The sequence below is a fragment of the Ixodes scapularis genome, unplaced genomic scaffold, assembly GCF_016920785.2.
Source record: "Ixodes scapularis isolate PalLabHiFi unplaced genomic scaffold, ASM1692078v2 PGA_scaffold12__126_contigs__length_90152505, whole genome shotgun sequence".
In the NCBI taxonomy this organism is placed as follows: domain Eukaryota; kingdom Metazoa; phylum Arthropoda; class Arachnida; order Ixodida; family Ixodidae; genus Ixodes; species Ixodes scapularis.
This window is the reverse complement of record NW_024609838.1, coordinates 24374113-24392623: the sequence shown is the minus strand read 5'-3', so window position 1 is coordinate 24392623 and position 18511 is coordinate 24374113. Positions and strand designations below refer to the sequence as shown.

Here is an 18511-nt window from a genome sequence, read left to right as displayed (position 1 = left end):
ATTCTAACTAGGAAAAAAGGCACTAAGAAAGGCTGGGAGGTAATGGGATGATATACTGCTATGAGAATTAATAATTTTAGTGTACAAACAATTTGTCAGACTACAATAATCAATTACTCCCCTAGGAGTGCTCCAATTTCTCACGATGGTGCGATGAGACACCAACGTATGTTATGCTTGTTTATTAAGTGCGGCATGTGCAAGTAACTGGAGCTGAGAGTAGAAACCTTCAAAGGAGTAGGCAATTTTTGAAAGAATGACAGCGAAGCAAGCCGAACCCGCTCTTTCACAGTTTTGTCAAAATATGCAGCAAAAAATGCCAATTTGTTTTAGTTTGCAAAAAGCTTACACAGCAGGGAAATCCGGCCACAGAAAAAAAAAAGAATTTTATTATTTTCCCGGACCCACGTAATTTCACACACTGAAATCAAAGCACATGCCCGCCATATAATCACCCCTGGAAAATTACAACCCTTAGAATTATGAAACAGACTCTACAGTTGCGCAATAAATTGGTCACCCTGCATAGCTAAAGTTACAGTTGCTCAGTTATAAAATAAACAGGTATAAGTTATAGAGCAAGTAAAAATTTCGTTATAAAATGAACTAGTGGTAACTAAAGTCGTGCTGATATTTAAGAAGGTTTCACTTAAAGGGGCTCTGACACATCAAAATCATTTTTTTTTTTTTTTTATTATCTGAAACGATTGAAAACGATGCAGGGACATGACCCTCAAAATTTGAAATTTGGGAATTCAGTATTTTTGAAGTAAAAAAACAATTTCCAAATGCCGAACTCGAAATTCCCGCGCTATCCGCGCCGGTGCGTTGACGTCAAATATTGCGGAGTCCTGAGAGTCCACTTGCTTTCACGACTCCCTGCCGTTGCCATGGTGACCCAAAACGAGGAGGAAAGGCGCGAGCGCCGGTGGACCGGTTTTGAGCGGTGTCGCCTGTTTTCCGTGGGAGGATACAAATCCAGGAGACGGCACCACAACGAACTCCCGATTTTTGGTATTTCAAAAAGAAGGGCCGTAGTCCGTTCGCAATTGCGTTAAAAACATGTTTTAGGATCGCTGTTATTAAATGTTATAGAGATGTCGTCTACAAAGCTTCTAAATTTCATGATTCTTGATGTCACAAATCAAAAGAAGCGAGGAGGCGAGAGGCGGGAGAATCAAACGCCAAAAATAAAAAGGCGCGCGTGCGCGCTGGAAATATTTTTTCGCGATGCGGTTTTTTTTGCATGTCTATGACTGCAACTTGCATCGTTTTAGACAATAAAAAAAATATGACCTTTTGCGTGTCAGTGCCCCTTTAAGAAAGGAAGTTTGTGCTGGTGAACCATCGCTTTCGTAATGTATCGTAAAGTTCCACAATTGAGCAAAATCTTTATACAATAAACTGCCCCGTTATCTCGCCTGTGCATTAAGGAACACTCAGCGACAGAAAGAAGCAGCAGCTGGTATTTGAACCTTCTGCATAGTGGCAGTTATTAAGAACTAAGGTGAAGTGGCGCTTGCACAATTACCTGGCCGGCCACTAAAATGGCCAAGACAAAAACACCAGGACAATCTTAATGGAGGAATGTTCAAGTACAAAGGGCCTTGCCCAAAAGAGGCACATTACCACTCGGGATTCTGTAGCATTTTTGCCAAGTAGTAGTGGTGTGAGAGGGCAGCTTTCATTGGCACTCAAACGATGCACTGCCGTACCATCGCTACTAATATGAGAGTGAACACCGCTCCACGTGGCCCGCAGTACTACCAGTGCCCCCTGTCGATTGCTCTGCAAAGAGGCACTTTGCAGACATGACATATCTCCTCCCGCGATCGTCGCACCCAGGCACGTAGCCAGGATTTTGTTTCGGGGGGGGGGGGGGGCCCGCCCATGACAAAATGCTGTATGACGGGGAGGGGGGATAGGAGGTCCCATCAAAATGGAAGATTTCGGGGGGGTCCAGGCCCCATGGGCCTCCCCCCCTGGCTACATGCCTGGTCGCACCACCCCAGACTTCAAAATCGTCTGCTAGCAAAGAACGGTCAACAGAACCGCAAAACTGTTAACCAATGACTAAGAGCGCCTTCCGCTAGCAATGTGCACTAGAAAAAATAGCTTACCTTAATATCCCGAAAGATAGCCCACCTAAAATCGAGAGAAAATTGGGCGAAAATAAGGAGTGGGCTAACTTTCAGTGTGCAATCAAGAAAAGTTGAAAATATTGTATTTTTAGACTATGTCTCTCTGTCAAACATATTATCGTTGTGAGGGGCAATGAAGCAAAGATAACTTTACTTTCAAGTCAGCAATGCATGCTTATATCCAACCATGGCTAACTGGATGCATTTACGCCAAGGCCATCACTGATCTGAACACTCCGATTACTAAAAGTGGGCCATCTTTCGGTGTTTAAAAATAAAATAGCAAGTCAAGCAAAAAATAGGTGTGGGTTACCTTTCGGGAGTGGGGCACCTCTCGGGATTTTACGGTATAGTATAAATATTTTTGTAAGGTAACTTTAATTTGTTTAGAAGTTTCAGTATATTTTTCCTATGGCTCGGATCAATACCTGATACTCCGCCGATGCCTTTGTGCGTGCATCATATTGTCATCGGAGGTATTGGAACAACCTACAAAAACTGCCTATTATTTACTTAGCATGATTTTTGTCGGAGCAAAGGACTGCAAATCTGCACATGCAAGAAGTTAGCACGGTAGAAGCATAGGCGATCTTTCTCTCCCTGGAACATAAAAGGAACGTGACACAACCTATATCAATCGCAATCTTTCTCGCAGCAAGTTCTGTACCGCTCCGAGATATTATCATGTGTGCCAAATTATGTGCGTACAACTTGCAGAGGCCACGGTATTTTTCCAACACTGTGTTGGAAAACTGATATTGAACTTAACTGAATTGATGCAAGCAGACGACCCAGGAGCAAAGGGAAGCACAACGAGAACAGGAGTCTACTTGTTTCGGCCCCCCCTTGCGCCCCAAGTTTGCGGAGATTTCAACAGGGGGCACTGCTAATGCCTCATGCTCACACTTGTATTGACTGTATGGCCACAGAGAACTGTCCCTGAGTTCACACCTTCCCTTCTCGAGTTCACAAGCAGCGGAGCAACCCAAAACAGCTCATGAAGGTACAAACACCAAAAGCGATACTAATAACTTATAGGTTAAATGTGATACAGTAGAGAAGATGGAGGAAGTTTAGTATCATCGCCGACAGGGAGAGACAGCAGGGGAAGAGTTTCAGCTGTCCCACCTCCAGCGCAAGACTCCCTCCTTCAACAATGCTTCGGTGTCTCGTGATCCTCGAGCGTGAACGCACAGCCAAAGCATGGTGGCATGGTGGAAGGCAACGAGCGTGTGCTGGAGGACGAGCATTAGAAGCAAACGCCATGCCATTCTAACCCTGTCAGTAGATTTCTGCATATACTACTGCCGAAACCGAAAAGAGGAGTTCGTGAAACTGCGTCGCAGCCGTTTGTCCAGCCTTGGTGAGTCATGAGCGCAAGTCCGTCGTAAGTCGGGTTCACTTGACGTCAGGAAAAGAGGGGTTCCTGGAACTGTCTTATGTACGTCTGCTTCAACCTCATTGAGACACAATCGCAGGGCCATATTGAGGTAGGCACTTATCATCTTGTCCTGAAGGACTTTTCGTGAAATAAGTCTCTCTTATCTTTAACTATTGTCTTGGAAACAAAGTAAACTGGGTCTGTGGACTTTTTTTTGCTATTATATCCGAGTGAATGATTTACACACTTAGCTATTTCATGGAAGTCATATGTCCACTTGCACATATCCAATCTTCATAATTTTTTTTCTTAATCTTTAATAATTAGAATATTCAATATTAACAAAAACTAGTTAGGTGCAGTTAGGTTACATCACAACAAAATACATATTTGTAGTCAGATTGTAACGGCAGGTAAGTAACGTAAATTTCATTTGAATTGAATCACAAGTTATATGCAGAAGCTATAGAAGCAGTGTTGCACCTTAAAGGGCAACTCTGCTCAATTTCTGAAATTTTCGAGATAATGAGTGATTTCATATTAAAAAGGACTACAAAAGGTACCACGTCATTTCCTTCACGAAAAGTGGGATATATTTTGTTAAATCTAACTTTAAACATTAGCAGAAATCGAAACCGAAACTTTGGGTCCATCCGGCAGCATCGGCGTCGGGCCGCCATAAGCGGCCCAACGCCGATGCTGCGCCGATGCTGATGTGATGTCACGTGATCCACTACACGACGACGGGCGGGATTGGGGCAGGCCGGGTGGCCACCGTTGGGGTGGGCGTGTGCCAGGCACAAATGCCGTCTGCACCGCACACACCACGTTCCGGTATCTACGACATTTGGCGACGTCTGCACAACTGCAGCATCAGTCTGTGCACATTAAGTGAACCAAACCCCGAGAGACGAAAATCACGAACGGTGATACGACGACGGCGATTGCAACGTGAGAGACGGCGGTAATGGCGGGATGGTACGGCAGCTTCCGAGGAGCATGCTGCACAGGCGCGTTACGCCAATCACAAAGACACCACTAAGCGCCGAGAAAAAACGTTACCGACGTCACCCATTACCCTTGCCCAAAGAAGTAAAAACAAACAAAAAGAGGCAATGGTATAGAAAAAAATGTAAGGGTGCAGGCGAGCTGGTGAATATTACCCATTTTGAATTAACCTGAGACTGGCGTATAGAAGAAACATCAAAACGTAGAAGGGACAAAAAATAGACAGGACGACGTCTCAAAAAGAGACGTCTTCCTGTCTACTTTATGTCCCTTCTACGTTTTGATGTTTCTTCTCTACCCCAGTCTCAGGTTAATTCAACAGAGGATATGGTGATGACTTTCAGCTATACGACTGTGCTGCTGGTTGCGCATCAATTTGCCTGCTCGAGTCGGCCGATTTCAGCAACTTGGCGTGTTACAAAGTTTGCCATACTGTTTAAAAACATTTAGACAGAACTAGGTTGTAATATTTGACGTGCAATTTTCCTAGGTGATAACAAAAAAAACTGCAATGTTTAAAAAAAAAAAAATAATAATTTGTAGGGATTTTTTATTTTAAGTGAAGATGGAGGACCAGTGAAGTTATGTTTACAACGTCTAGGGCGATGCCTAGAGGACGACGTCTAGGATGACCTCAAAGACTATGCCTAGAGGATGACATCTAGGACGACCTCAGGGACGACTTCTGGAGGACGACGTCTACGACGACCTCAAGGACAACTTCTAGGGTGACCTCGAGGACAACGCCTACAGGACGACCTCAAGGATAACTTCTAGGACATCCTCGAGAACGACCTCAAGGACCACTTCTAGGACGATCTCGAGGACGATGCCTAGAGATGATAACAAGGGATCAGGGCCTCAATATCTAATAATGCCAAGGAAGGCTGACTCAAGCTGGTTGCCCTCCCCTTTTTATTTTTATTTATTCATACTTGCCATGCCCAATGGGAAATTTTGTGTCAACATCCGCACACACATTTTTCCCAGATACTAGCACAAAACAGTTTCGCTGTAAAAATGAAGCGGAGTTGAACTTTACGTTGGTCTTGACGTTGGCAGTACGGTGCCTGGAGCGCGTCTTCAACTGTTTAGCGTCCTATCCCACCCATGCATCATAAGTGGTTAGCTGAGTGGCAACAAATGACCTCACAAAAGCCCGAAAGTCGTGCTGTCAGACGTTGCGATCCCGGCGGTTGGTCGCAAAAATGCCGCTGAAAAGGATGAGCGACCACGAGCGTCTTTTCTGTCGTGGCGTCCCGACTCCCGGCTGTCGAAGCTTCCGCGGAACATCGGACTGGAGGGCGACCTGTAGGAGAACAGGCATCTGCCACATCCACCACTGCTGCTGGGACGCTGCCAGGACCGCGGACGACGACAGCATGACACACTTCTTCGGTGCCATTGGGCAGGAAATCGAGGGACCACTCCCTTGGACGTGGTAAACGTAACGGGCGGAGATGCATTCTAGATGCCATAACGGCGGAGAGAGAGGAAAGCGAGGAGGGAGAGGGAAGAAACCTCACCTTCAGGAATTGCGGCGTTCAAACCCTGCCCCAGCTTAGCAGACGACTGTCTCCCGACAGAAGCAGACGAGCAAGAGGGCTAGCGACGACGACGCCTCGCGGGCACGCGACGAAAGCGCACGACACGTCGAAAAACTTGGTCACGACGACGGCGCCACCTCGGCTCCCATGTTGCCCCCGGTTCTGGGCACGAACTGGGCACTTCCGTCACGGACACAGACACGCAGAAACGCGGCACCACCCTGCACGCGACGCGGCACGGCGAAGTCGGCTTCGAGTCACGTGACGAGAGGCACTCCTACATGGCGCGATCGGACGGTGGGGGCACGGGTGTGAGGTGATGAGACGAACAACGGGGTGACTCCAACACACTCCTGGGACCCTCGTCTACTCGAGACGACAAGGCTGGAAGGCTCCCTCCCGCAGCTCTTGCTACCTCCGCATCTCGGAACTGGCGACGTGGCAAGGTTCACAGCATTCAAAAACGCCTTCTCAGGGCCGTAACATTGTCCTCTCGAGGGCGATTCACAACTGCAAAATCTGTAACAAAAAGAAATAAGAAAGGGCACAACTTAGAATCGAGTTAAAATGTAGCACTTTTCAACCTTCCGACATTAACTAAAACCTTGTATGCAAGCAAAAGTTATTACCGTCGCCATAATGCCTAAATAGCGCCGGGAACAGTAGAGTCCATCAGTTATAGCAGACACCAGAGGCAATGGCGATCGAGCAAGCATCTGTGCTACCCTCTTGCTCTCTTCGGTGTCTTGAGAAAGATGCTGTGGGGGCAAGTAGGGACTTTGCGTGTCGCCCTTGGAGATTTCCACAAAAGGTCTATCCATGAACATGCCAACAAATTCGGATTGTATATGATTTGTGATGGCGTTATGACCCAGTTTGTACTTCCTTAGCCTGTGTCCATGATGAATCATGACGAAACAAATTTGTGTTTCGTTCCATATAATGGGCACTGTTCCTCCTGCCTGTTCCTCTTTTCACATTTGACTGAAATTACAAGAGCTTGCTTTGTCTATGAACTTAAAGTCAGTTGTACAAGCCTTAGAATGTATAAGGCTGGACTAGGCCCGTTCTGTTCAACCAAGCTTACATCAAGCAGCACAAGAACTTGATGGATGGATGGATGCTTACGGCTGTACCCTTTATATTGGGCAGTAGCTTGCGCCACCTAGCCTAGAAATTAAGAACTCCAGTGTGGCCGCGCCCCAGGTGGCACAAGCTAACGCCCGTTGTCAAGGGCGCAGCTGTTAATATCCATCCACCCACCCATCATCCTAGAAGAAAGTTTGGAAAGACAAGCTCTACCAAGGTCCGTCATTCAGAGAAACGTTCCCATCTTCCATATCCAAGCCTATCAAAGCAAGAAAAACTTACAATACATCAAAGTTAACCAAAGAAATTATGGGGTCTATACAGCAAGTGCATCGGCCACTAAAAGTGGTGCATCCTGTGTTGCCGAATCATGGGAAATTTCTCACAAACATAACTCCAGGGGACAACGGGGAACTAAACTCGAACGCAATTAAAATAAGAGATATGTTTGATTTTAAACCGCAAAAATATATTAGTGCTTCTGGCCAAATCTTTTGCTTTGGTTTATTTTGTCAGGAATGCGAATTTAGCTTGAATTACGCTGCCGATGTAACCGGAAGCACTGCTTGTATAATGTCAACAAAGGAGAAAAAGTCACTCGCTAGCCGTTTACGCAAGCATAATCGAGAGTTACACAACACCACATGTTTCGTCTGAAAAGGAGAGGGAGAGGGGTTGCTGGGAACCATCTGCGAAAAAGGTTAAGAAACGGCATAAAAAGAAATTGTCGAAAATCGCGTAGGTTAACGGCATTTTCTAGGCACACGACGGGTTTTATTTTGGTTGACTGGCATAATCTCAGGCGAGCTCGCTTCTACAGAAGAAAAAATTAAAAGCTAGCGCCGCGGTTTCTTTGTATCGGCGTGTCTCAGCATGTGACGTCGGTGCTCTCGCGTACGGAAACCCCCGAGCCCTATATTGTTTTCAAAACAAACGAACATGCGACGATCATGCTGGTCGTTTGCCTTTCCAAGTTTTTCTTTTTATAAACGTCGAGCCTCGTTTTTCTCTCAGCGGCCCGTGGCCTTAAATTTTAGCTCGCGTTGGTCGTGCCCGCAGCGCCGCAGTTTTCTATTTTATCTGAGCCTCCCGCTGGTCTCGTATTTCCGAAAGGCCCGAGCCGACCCGCGGTTTTGCGGCGCGCTCGGCTAGGCGACTCTTTTTTGTTTTTGTATATTTTTGACGCTCCGCGCATGACATCCAATAGTTGGCTTACATTACCTAATTTAAGAATGCTTCTTATCGTTTTTAAGGCCGCTGCAAACGCAAATTAGCGAAAAGCCGGCGCAGGGCGCTAAGCCAGTCCAAAAATGCCCGTTTTCAGCGACACGAGCAAAAACCACAACAATACAACCTCGCGATATTTAAACGCAGAGCTAGCAAACGCACCGCCGTTGGGATTTCGGGCGCATCGTTGCGTCCTGTTGCTAACCGCTTCGAGGATTGCGATAACCTAGCGACCACGTCGCTGTCTCGACATAAAATTGTCAAAGATGCAATAATAACGCCGCCCTGGGGGGAACAAGCACTCAATACAACAGAAGCAGCATGGCTGTGTTTGTGTGAAGCATGCACGGCGCGGGGGTTAGGATGGCTTCGCGTACGAGTACGCACCTTGAGATTGTGTCGTCGTCGCTTCGGCCGGTTCACATCACCGAACTCGTCGTGAGGACATCGCGACTCGGTTAGTACAATCGCAACGACACCGGAAAAAAAAACACCACATTGAACCGGGAGGAGAGAAAAGTAGTGTTCAGAAAAACATGGCGGACACGGCGTTCGCAGGTCTCGTAGGATACCGCGCGGGACGCGCAGCGACGGGAACTGCGCCATTTCCGCCGGAAATTTGCAAGAGCGCCGCCAGCGCCAGCGCTTTCGAAATCGAAACAAGACTAAAGAAGACAAGGGTAGATCCAATACCGCCAACCTTCTCCCCGGAGAACCGCATTCGTCTGCTCTCCAATTTATTGTTCAGACGTTAATAAAAAATGGCAAAAAAGCTCCGAAATTTGTGCAAAGCCCGAGAGCGTATTTAGGCAATGGAGAGTAGTGGCACACCTTGCATTCATTTGCTCTGTTTCAATACTTGTATTCATAAATAAGTGTTAAAAAAAACAAAAAAACATCAAGCCCCAATACAGCAGACGCAGCTTTGTTTTTGCTTCAAATATTCGGTTGATTTTGAACTATTCCAGTATTTATTTTATTTTTGCTTGCATCCGTGTCTTTGCAGTTGTCGAGACTGTTCTCTTTCCACAGAACGCTACAAAAACAGGCATTTAATAAAGTTTCCGTTTGTAATAAGCGGCACAACACAAACAACGGTAAGTTCTGCCTTACCATCACGTCAAACAAACAAAAGAACATTTATTCAACACCAAAGTATAATCCACGAGAAATATATGTGTATATACACTTAGAGGCAGTCTCTTGTTCCATGTCTCTGTTTCTAACCTACTCGGTGCTTCTTCTACAGACCTCATCAAACCATGCCTGGTCAACAACAAACAGCTTGAGCATTTCAAGTTCCATGGGATGCAATTTTCCCGGGACAATGAGACTGTGGAGAGGGCCACCAAGGTCACACGATGACATGTCCCTCAGCGACGCACAGACAACTTGTTGGGTCTCTGTACCAACGCGCGCCAGACCGATGCACATGCTGTTTTCGCTGTAAGCTGAAAATAAAACAAAAAAAAAAAAACATAGTTTTGGAACATTGTGAGCACTTAATTCGAAAAAGGAGCAATGCTAGCACAGTCCGAAATTGATAATCAATGTCAATGGGTCGAAATCGAGGGATCACTTTTGAGGACACAATAAACGGACAAGTCAGAGACACGCTCAAGTACCATGGTTCTGCATCGACTTACCGAGCTCTCCTTCCGGAATGCCTTCTTCCTTCTTTGTTTCGAGGATCTGGAGTAGCTGATCTGCAGCTTCGGAAGCCGTCATAAACCTGGGTGGCTCGTAGATGTCCCTCCCCCTAAATTGACGAACGACACTGTGAATGTACCTGTCGCCAACTATGATTGAGCCAAAAACAGTGAGGAAGGTTCCTTTGACACTGAAAGGACACAAATACTGCAAAGAATTTCTAACACAGTTCCTCATCTTTGATATACCGAGTGTCTGTACCAGGTGTCAGCCAACGAACCACGTTTTCATAACCGCAAAAATAAACCAAGTGTTGTCAGGAACTAAGACATTCTCCGAATGTAGGACTGGCAGTTGGTGCAAGACAAAGGCGGGCCGCACGCAACCCATGACTCTCTGGGACGCGGCTCCCAAGTTTGCCGTGGCTGCGGGCTACCGAATTCCTATGCCTCGAGCACTGCGTGCACCATAAATAGTGACCTCTTGTCGTCAATTCATTTCCGCTGGAAACGTAGCTCTGCTCTTATGAAGTTTTAACATATTTCGCACTGATCTGTTTTTTTCAAGATCGTGGATTGTTTGGTCTTACTCACCGCTAAGACACAAGAATTTGCTTGTAAATTTTATAAAAACCATAAAAAAAAACAACTACCGTACGAAAAAAAATTATTTTAAGACATAAACTTGGATACTTCCCAGGTGAATTGAGCGATATAGTAACGACTCTGTGCTTGATTTCTAGTTGTATAGAAAAATTACAGCGCATTGGCCGAATGGTGGTATTTCAAATCTTGTAATCACACTAGGGTCAAACTCAAAGTAGTTGTATGAATAAATCAAAGCTAAAGACGACACTGGCAAAACGGCTATTTTATAAAAAAAGCAAATAGCACGACATCCCTAGCTTCTTTAGGAAATCTGGGTTTTGCCGAGAGACTCAAGTGCTTCGCAACGTAAAACACCATTTCCGTTTTTCTTTCTTTTCTTTTTTTTTTTTTTTTCTTATAGAAATAATTTACTTCTGCCGCCGTTCTATGTTGGCCCTGAAGATTTTGGGGGTAGTCTATCTGGCCCCCACACTCCAACGAGCTTGGGACTTCTGGTAAAAGAGCCAACGTTCCAGAATGTCCCATCACTCGATTCGAAAGATGGAGATGATTTTCGGGTGTCGCAGAGGTGAAGCGACTTTCAAATATTGCTGACGAGTCTATGCGGGCTTTGTCGGCTGCTTTTTTTTTGTTAAAAATTTAGAAAACTTACATCCAATTAGATCATTTCTAATTGGCTTTGAATTAGATAATTTCACATTCTCAAACTGACATCTTATCTCGTCTGGCAGCATGAGACTGAGATCAAATACGCAGTTCAAGCAGGGTTCCTGCAGTGAAAAAATACAACTGGCTAAGAAAGTTCAGCATAAGCTGTAAATGTCGGACTCACTAACCATAAACATTCTTCACATTGTTTCTTTTTTATTATTATTATTATTATTACATAAACATGAAATAATCTCGCCTTTTCAGCATGGGTTCCGAAAGGGACTTTCTACTACTACTCAGCTCATTTCAACTATTCATTCTTTTGCTTCTATAGTAGATAGGCCTGGTCAAGTCGACTTCATCTTCCTTGATTTTAGCAAAGCCTTCGACAGAGTTCCTCATTTCGGTCTTATATACAAACTAAATGAGATTGGCCTTCCCAGCACAGTTGTTCAATGGATTTCAGCTTATCTTCAAATGCGAAAACAATTCGTCGATGTAGACGGTCACCATTCTGATCCTCTTCCTGTAATTTCAGGTGTTCCGCAAGGGAGTGTCCTTGGCCCTCTTCTTTTTTCAATTTTTATTAATGACCTCACTTTTTGTATGAGTAAAAGCGTGAGTATTCGTTTATTTGCGGACGACTGTCTATTGTTCAAGGATATTAACTCTACTAGGGACCAAGTTGTTCTGAACGAAAGTCTTAATGCAGTTTCTAGCTGGTGCAATCGTTGGGAGGTGAAGCTTAACCAAGAAAAGTCCTTGTACATGCGCATCCCTAACAAAAAGTCCTCTCATCAGTATGAATACTTTATTGGTGATAACTACATCTCTCGGACGATGAGCTTTAAATATCTTGGTATAACAATTTCTAGCAACTTATCTTGGTCCTCACACATTGAACACGTTTGTGCAGCTGCCCGTCGAAAACTAGGTATGATAAGGCACAAGCTTAAGCACGTGCCTTCTCATGTGAAACTTTTAGCCTATAACACATTGATAAGAACGAAGTTAGAATACGCCTGTACAGTCTGGGATCCATTCACAAAAAAAGATATCAAGATACTGAAAGATGTTCAAAAGCAAGCAGCTCGTTTTATATTTAATCGCTACCACCTGCATGACTCACCGGCTGCCTTAATTCAAAATAACAACATCATCTCTCTTGAATCACGAAGAAAGCTAGCTAGACTAAAATTTCTTTATCAACTCTGGTTTAAAAAAACTCCGGCTTAAATCGTCGTCCTTTCTTCACCCATCCTCGACTAGGTGCACAAGGCATGACCATCCGCATAAAATAACTCCAGTACTCACTCGAACAGATGCATTTAAATACTCCTTGCCCAGAACCATAACAGGATGGAACAACCTACCTCATCAAATATTTATATCTGACAATGTTTTGGAGTCGATTGAGTGTTTGTTTGATGTGTAACTCTTTGCATTGTGTTTTATTTTCCTGTTCCCCACTACCGCCACCCCTCCCAACTTTGTTGTGAGCTATTACATTTTTTTATGCATTTGTTTTTGTGCTTTATTACAATTTTTGCATAATTTTCCCCTGTTCCCCTCTCCCATTTTACGGATTACCTGGTGTTGCGCTTTTTTGACTCCACTTTTGTAACTCCCAATCCTGCTTGGGCCACAATTGGCCTGCAGCATTCCTAAATAAATAAATAAAATAAATACCATTATGCAGCTTGCAGAATTCAAGGCAAAGAGAAGTTTGTCAAAGCTGCAGTTTTAGTGTCATGCCCTAGGAACTTGTGCTACGTGAAGCGGCGAACCACACATAACCAACCGGGTGAGTAATGTAAAGGGCTTGTTTTTCGCAGCTCAATAGTTTGCAATTTAAGTCAAAGCTGAAGTTTTGGAATAATTCGCAGGTTCTAATTTTCGCGACGTGGTTGGATCTCAATATAGATCGCAACGTGTTTACATTCTACTGGAATTGTTCGCAGGACCTCCCTGGTAGCACACTTCGTCCTGTGAACGTCTTTACGATGTCCTAACGTCCCAGGGATGTCTTGTGCACATTCACAAGACATTTGTGCTGCTTGGGTTATTTTCCGCGAATCGCAGGGGATTCGCGAAAATTAAGTCGTGTACAGTAATCAAAACTGCCTGAGCATGATTATCGACCTCACCATTATGAAGAAAGTAGGATCAAGAGATCAGCTAAAGATGTACTGAATAGCTTTTAAGTCAAGTTTTACTCAGATGTGACACAATTCAAGCAAAATTGGTAAACGGCCACTCACTTGATGATGTTCTCCACCGTCTTTTCTTTCATCTTGATGTCTGAAGTGTGAAAAAAAGCGCTGCCAGTCACTTAGGAACCAAATGCAGCCAAAATATAATACATATAATTCAATAGTCGACACCCATCCCGCCAGGTAAACAACACAATTTTTTTGAGTTTGAGACGTCGTCCTGTCTATTTTCTGTCCCTTCTACGTTTTGATGTTTCTCCTCTACCCCAGACTCAAGTTAATTCAACATGGACAATTTTTTTACTTTATCACAAAGCTCCACAAAGTGCATCCAAACCTAGAAGCATCAGTTGTAGCACGAACGCTGCTGCTCAGATAAAATGCAGTCTCATTGCTGCTGCTACACAAGAAGGTGCCTGGCTCCCCACACAATCAGTCACGACTAGGATACCATGATTTGATGCCTTTCAAGCTGAAAATATGACCAGTACAAGAGCTTTACGAGTATTAGGAATTGTACAGAAAACATTTGGCAGTGTGCCCTCAGCAGATGACGTTAAAAACTGCAGAAGCCCGAGAGGTTGCATCCCTGCAGAAATCAGAAAAGGGTGAAAGACGGCGTAAGTACCTAGCAGACAGAGTGTGTGAAGCCCTCGCCTCCTATTGGCTGCGATTTTGTCATAGTAGCTGTGTGGTTTCCAGCTCTCGGTCCACAGCACAATGGAAACTGTCTCACCAAAGCTGTAGAGCTGCATTGCAGAGGAAAGGAATGGAAGATCCATTAACCCATCATTTATTGAAGCTATGTCAAAGTATGCAAAAATGCACAGTTCAGAACCGACCCAACCCTCTCCTTCATTCTGTGGCAATTATCTCGTCTTTGGGCAGGTGCTTGCACTTATTTCGTAGTATGTTGGCAATTTTTTAAATTTTTTTTAGCATCACCTGATTAAAACTTTAAGTTATATGTTACCTCTGCATAAAGGTCTGCTGTATACCACAAATATTGCTCAAGGGTTTGAAAAGCTTTTATTTTTGAAAGCTGAACACCACCAAGGTTTGATTTTCGCAAAGTTCAAGCCACAATACATCACCTGCAAGCCGCAGCATCCAACAGCCGTCAAGATTGAAGCGTTGTGGACCAGCCGAGTTTGAACCCCAAGCTCGTGCGCTCGCAGCATCAGATCAGAATGCGTGGTGGCACTGGAAAGGTCCCGTGGTTTGTGGGTATTTCACCATTCACTCTTGTAACAGACCCTTTAGGCAAAATTGTGCACCATCTCCCCATGGCTTGCACCGGCGTCACATCAGCGGTAATAGTGGTGGCCTCGCTGTTATGCACACGACTTTTGCAGTGCAAATTTTGCACCATTGAACTCGTTTCTTTCAGCAAGAGCAAATAGGAATGACAACCAACAGGATACAATGATATCATGGGCGAGCCATGCATAGTTTGCTGCAACGTAAGGTGTTGCAGGAGAAGACACGGAAGAGGGCTTGTATACAAACGGCCATGTTCTGGAAGACTATTTCGCAGTGGCAGGTGTTAAACGCCATCAATATTAGAAGTATTACATTGAATATATAATGTTATTTTCCATTTTCCATATCTGGTTATGGAACTGCATGTTTTGTGGCGTCTCAAGGGGTGTCCAAACAGGACACTACAAAACGCACGACTCCGACAAATCGTGAAAATTGAAGCGGGCTTGAAGCGGGCGCGTCCGCTTCAATTTTCAAGATTTGTCGGAGTCGTGCGTTTTGTAGTGTCCTGTTTGGACACCCCTTCATTCTGTGACAGAAGATCTTCATCCAAATCTCAGATTGCAACAAACTCTAATAAAGTGTAGCCAAGCATTTTTTTTTTTTTTTTTTTTGCTTTGGTTGTTATTGTATTATTTACCACTACATTTGGTTTCGGGTTTGGGTCCAATCACATGCTACTGGCTGGAAGTGATAACTGGATGGATGGATGGATACTAATGGCTGTACCCTTTATATTGTGTGGTAACTTGCACCACCTAGCCCATAAACTAGGAACCAAAAGAATGACCCTTCCCTTCAACCTTCGAAGCCAATTTGCTTCCCCCGTGCAATTTTGTACCATGATGAACCATGGTGATTTCCAATGTTGCCTGATAGGGTCTTGAAGCGAATCTATTGAGTCGACAGTGCAGGTGCGGCTACGGGACAAAATACACTTCCTGTGCCGAAGCTCTGAACAAACTGCGGCGCCCTCATTTTGGGTAGTACAAGATCACCCAATTGGGCCTAGCACCTTCGCTGAGCTTTTTTTTCTTTTTGTGTAGTGCTGAACAACAGAAAAACACCTTTTGACGTCCGAAATCGGCCAGATTCATGCCACCACAGCTAAGGTACGCGTTTCTTCTCTCTGGGTGGCGACGTTAAAACGCCTAGCAACAAGACTTTTTTTTTCTTTCTTTTTACGTTATAGTGCGTGAAACGGCGTCTCTTGGTTCAAGCTCCTAGCATCTTAGTTTCGACGGCGTTTGAATTTTTGTTGTTTTTTGTATGTTCCTTGTGATTGCATTCCACACCAGATCAGGCACGCTTCTATGTGTGCGGCAGTTTGAGACGCTCAAGTTTGTACTAACTAAAACAACTCCTAACATGGATGGATGGATGGATGAATACGGCTGAGCCCTTTGGATCGGGTGGTAGCTTACGCCACCTAGCCATTTTGTTTTACCATTTAAGCTTAGAATATTTAAATGTGAAATCTATATTCACTCCGCAGTGCAAAGAAAGTGAGGCTATGAAACCCCCTTGACATCAGTGAATAAGAAAATACCTAGTTTTCTCTCGATTTCTGCCACCATTCACTTAATCTTTGCTTGGTAATCTCCCTTTTCGCAGCGCCCCCTGGTCAACGCAGGAAGCCTATAAAGAATTTGTGTAGCAGTTAGCATTTTTTATTATGATGCCATAACACTTGCCACTCACCAGACTGCTAATGCCTGCCATTATATGCATTGCCTACCCCACACCTCGAGTTTGATGATGTGATGTTAGTCCAGCAGTCAGTTATGCCTGCCATTATGAGAAATCAAGCAGTGATGTTACACAAGCCACACCGGACCTACATTTTGTACTTACCCGAGTGGGTCGCCAACAACGAGAAAAGCGACATCTTCATTTTTCGCAGCCTGCAACATTTCTTCTGCAACACACAATGACAAATTATGCAAATGTGATTTGGTGTTGCAACTCAACGACTGCACGATCAGAAAACAAACTAATCAAACGCATTGCTCCCGAAGAACTGTTTGCCTCAGTTCTGTGTGGCTCTCCCAGGCCAGAATAAAAATTATTACTAGCGTTATGATTTCTGCTTAGAAACTAAGATTCAAATACTGACATCATAGAGCATCCTAGGCCAATCAGAAAAAGGCAACAGCAGCATGATTTTCGTCTGCTCCGCGAGCAGAGACGATTTCTGACGTCACCGAGCCTTGTAGGCCAATCAGAAAGAGGCAACACAGCAACGATTTATTTCTGTCTCGCGGACATACAACATACAGTTAATGACGTCACAATACATCTCGGGCCAATCATGAAGAGGCGCAACCACAGCGACGCCTGTGATTACACTCGAATGTGAACATCATACCAACCACTTCCTTGCTCGACCATTTCCCGATCGGCAAGGATCAGTTCTTTCCCGTAGAATTTTTCCTGCGGTGAGGAACCGAAAAAATGCACAGTGCATCAGCGTCAACGCTCAAAGTGACATACTGAGTGCTAGCCGCAAATAAAGCCTACTCACAAGCTGACTCTGTCCAGCGGAGAGCACAGATGTGTACGACTCCAGATACACCTTGGAACATTTCTTTACGATTTCTAAGCCTCGCAAGGTGATGTCCTTAACATCTCCGAGCCCCAGACCTACGAGATAGAGCATTTTCCCGGTGCGAGCCTGCGTTGACTTGAACGCACGTATTGAACGTAAATAGCAGGACAGTGCACGTCGCGCACGTGGAGAGTACGAATCGTGTGGATTCATGAATGAATGAAAAACGCTAATGTCGATGTTCGTGGAAATTTGCTGTTTCGACAAAGCCGATCAGTGACAAGCATGTGGTCAATGTGGTTTGTTTTCAGCAGCAACGCGATTATCAAAGTTACTGTGCTTTGGAGAAAATAATATTCGCGACTTACCGTATTTATCACTATTTATACTACTTAGAACGCAAACATGCGAATAAATCAAACAAAAGAGGGTGAAAATGAGACGTTTACAGTTTATTACATAGGTGGCGCAAGCCGCTACCCAACTATCTGCGAATAGAAGCTTTTATGCAAGATACATAAGAAACGGCGGGAAATTTGAACAAACGTCACAACGATCCCAATTTCGGTCGCCTTTGCAAGTTCACTGCGCCCCTTCCTGCTTAGAAAATGGTAACACTCCGGACAAAGTACCAGGTTAATAAGATCACCTAAATATTCGCTGTTCCTCTTGCACTCTTCCAACGATATCAATTATCAATGAGTGCATTCTCATGACGTTCTTGCGACCAACGTCAATGTGTTATGAAGCACGCAGGTCTCGGTCACATAAGAAGTATGAAGCTATATTGCTTATGTGAGCTTAACGTCAGGGTTTATCATACATTATCAAGACATGCTTAATGTTTGCTTCTCCGCGAGGACCCAGAAAGAACCAAAAGTGTTCAATGTATTTAAAGGTATAAAGAACCGGGCCCCCGCCTCCAAGGCAATTTCACCTCCCAAACTACTATTTCATAAAAAAAGGGGGAAAAAAAAGATAAAAATAATAATTTTATTTCGACATTGATATTTTTCTAGGAGAGACCCGTTCACTCGTTTTGGTTGGGTTAGGTTAGGTTAGGTTAGGTCAAGGAGCGTCCTTGGATTAGGTCAGTACCTCCTAGACAACTTCTAGGAGGTGCTGGTTAGGTTAGGCTAGGTTCTTTCGCACTCGCGCATTCGATGATGGCTGAACTTGGCTCTG

At 44.5% G+C, this 18511-nt stretch overlaps 2 protein-coding genes across 3 annotated transcripts in view; both read right to left on the bottom strand.

The window, feature by feature from the left end:
* The window catches only part of LOC115323978 (vasculin-like protein 1), a 44144-nt gene extending 35176 nt beyond the window's left edge, over positions 1 to 8968 (bottom strand). The window contains exons 1-2 of one of the 2 annotated variants that reach the window (XM_029984449.4): positions 8781 to 8968; positions 6057 to 6596 (exon numbers count right to left, since the gene is read on the bottom strand). The gene's annotated coding sequence lies outside the window, so the exon portion shown is untranslated. The remainder of the gene's footprint in view (positions 1 to 6056; positions 6597 to 8780) is intronic. The other variant, XM_029984453.4, reaches the window with a different exon arrangement.
* A 545-nt stretch (positions 8969 to 9513) lies between these two features.
* Positions 9514 to 17540, bottom strand: LOC8023702 (diphthine methyl ester synthase). The gene is made up of 8 exons (XM_002402535.4): positions 17303 to 17540; positions 17151 to 17211; positions 16633 to 16696; positions 14610 to 14718; positions 14144 to 14264; positions 13564 to 13603; positions 10040 to 10152; positions 9514 to 9844 (listed from the first exon to the last, which is right to left on the bottom strand). Exons 1-8 carry the CDS (start codon positions 17537 to 17539, stop codon positions 9621 to 9623), a joined length of 969 nt encoding a protein of 322 aa, XP_002402579.2. The 5' UTR covers position 17540; the 3' UTR covers positions 9514 to 9620.
* Positions 17541 to 18511: the final 971 nt, after the last annotated feature.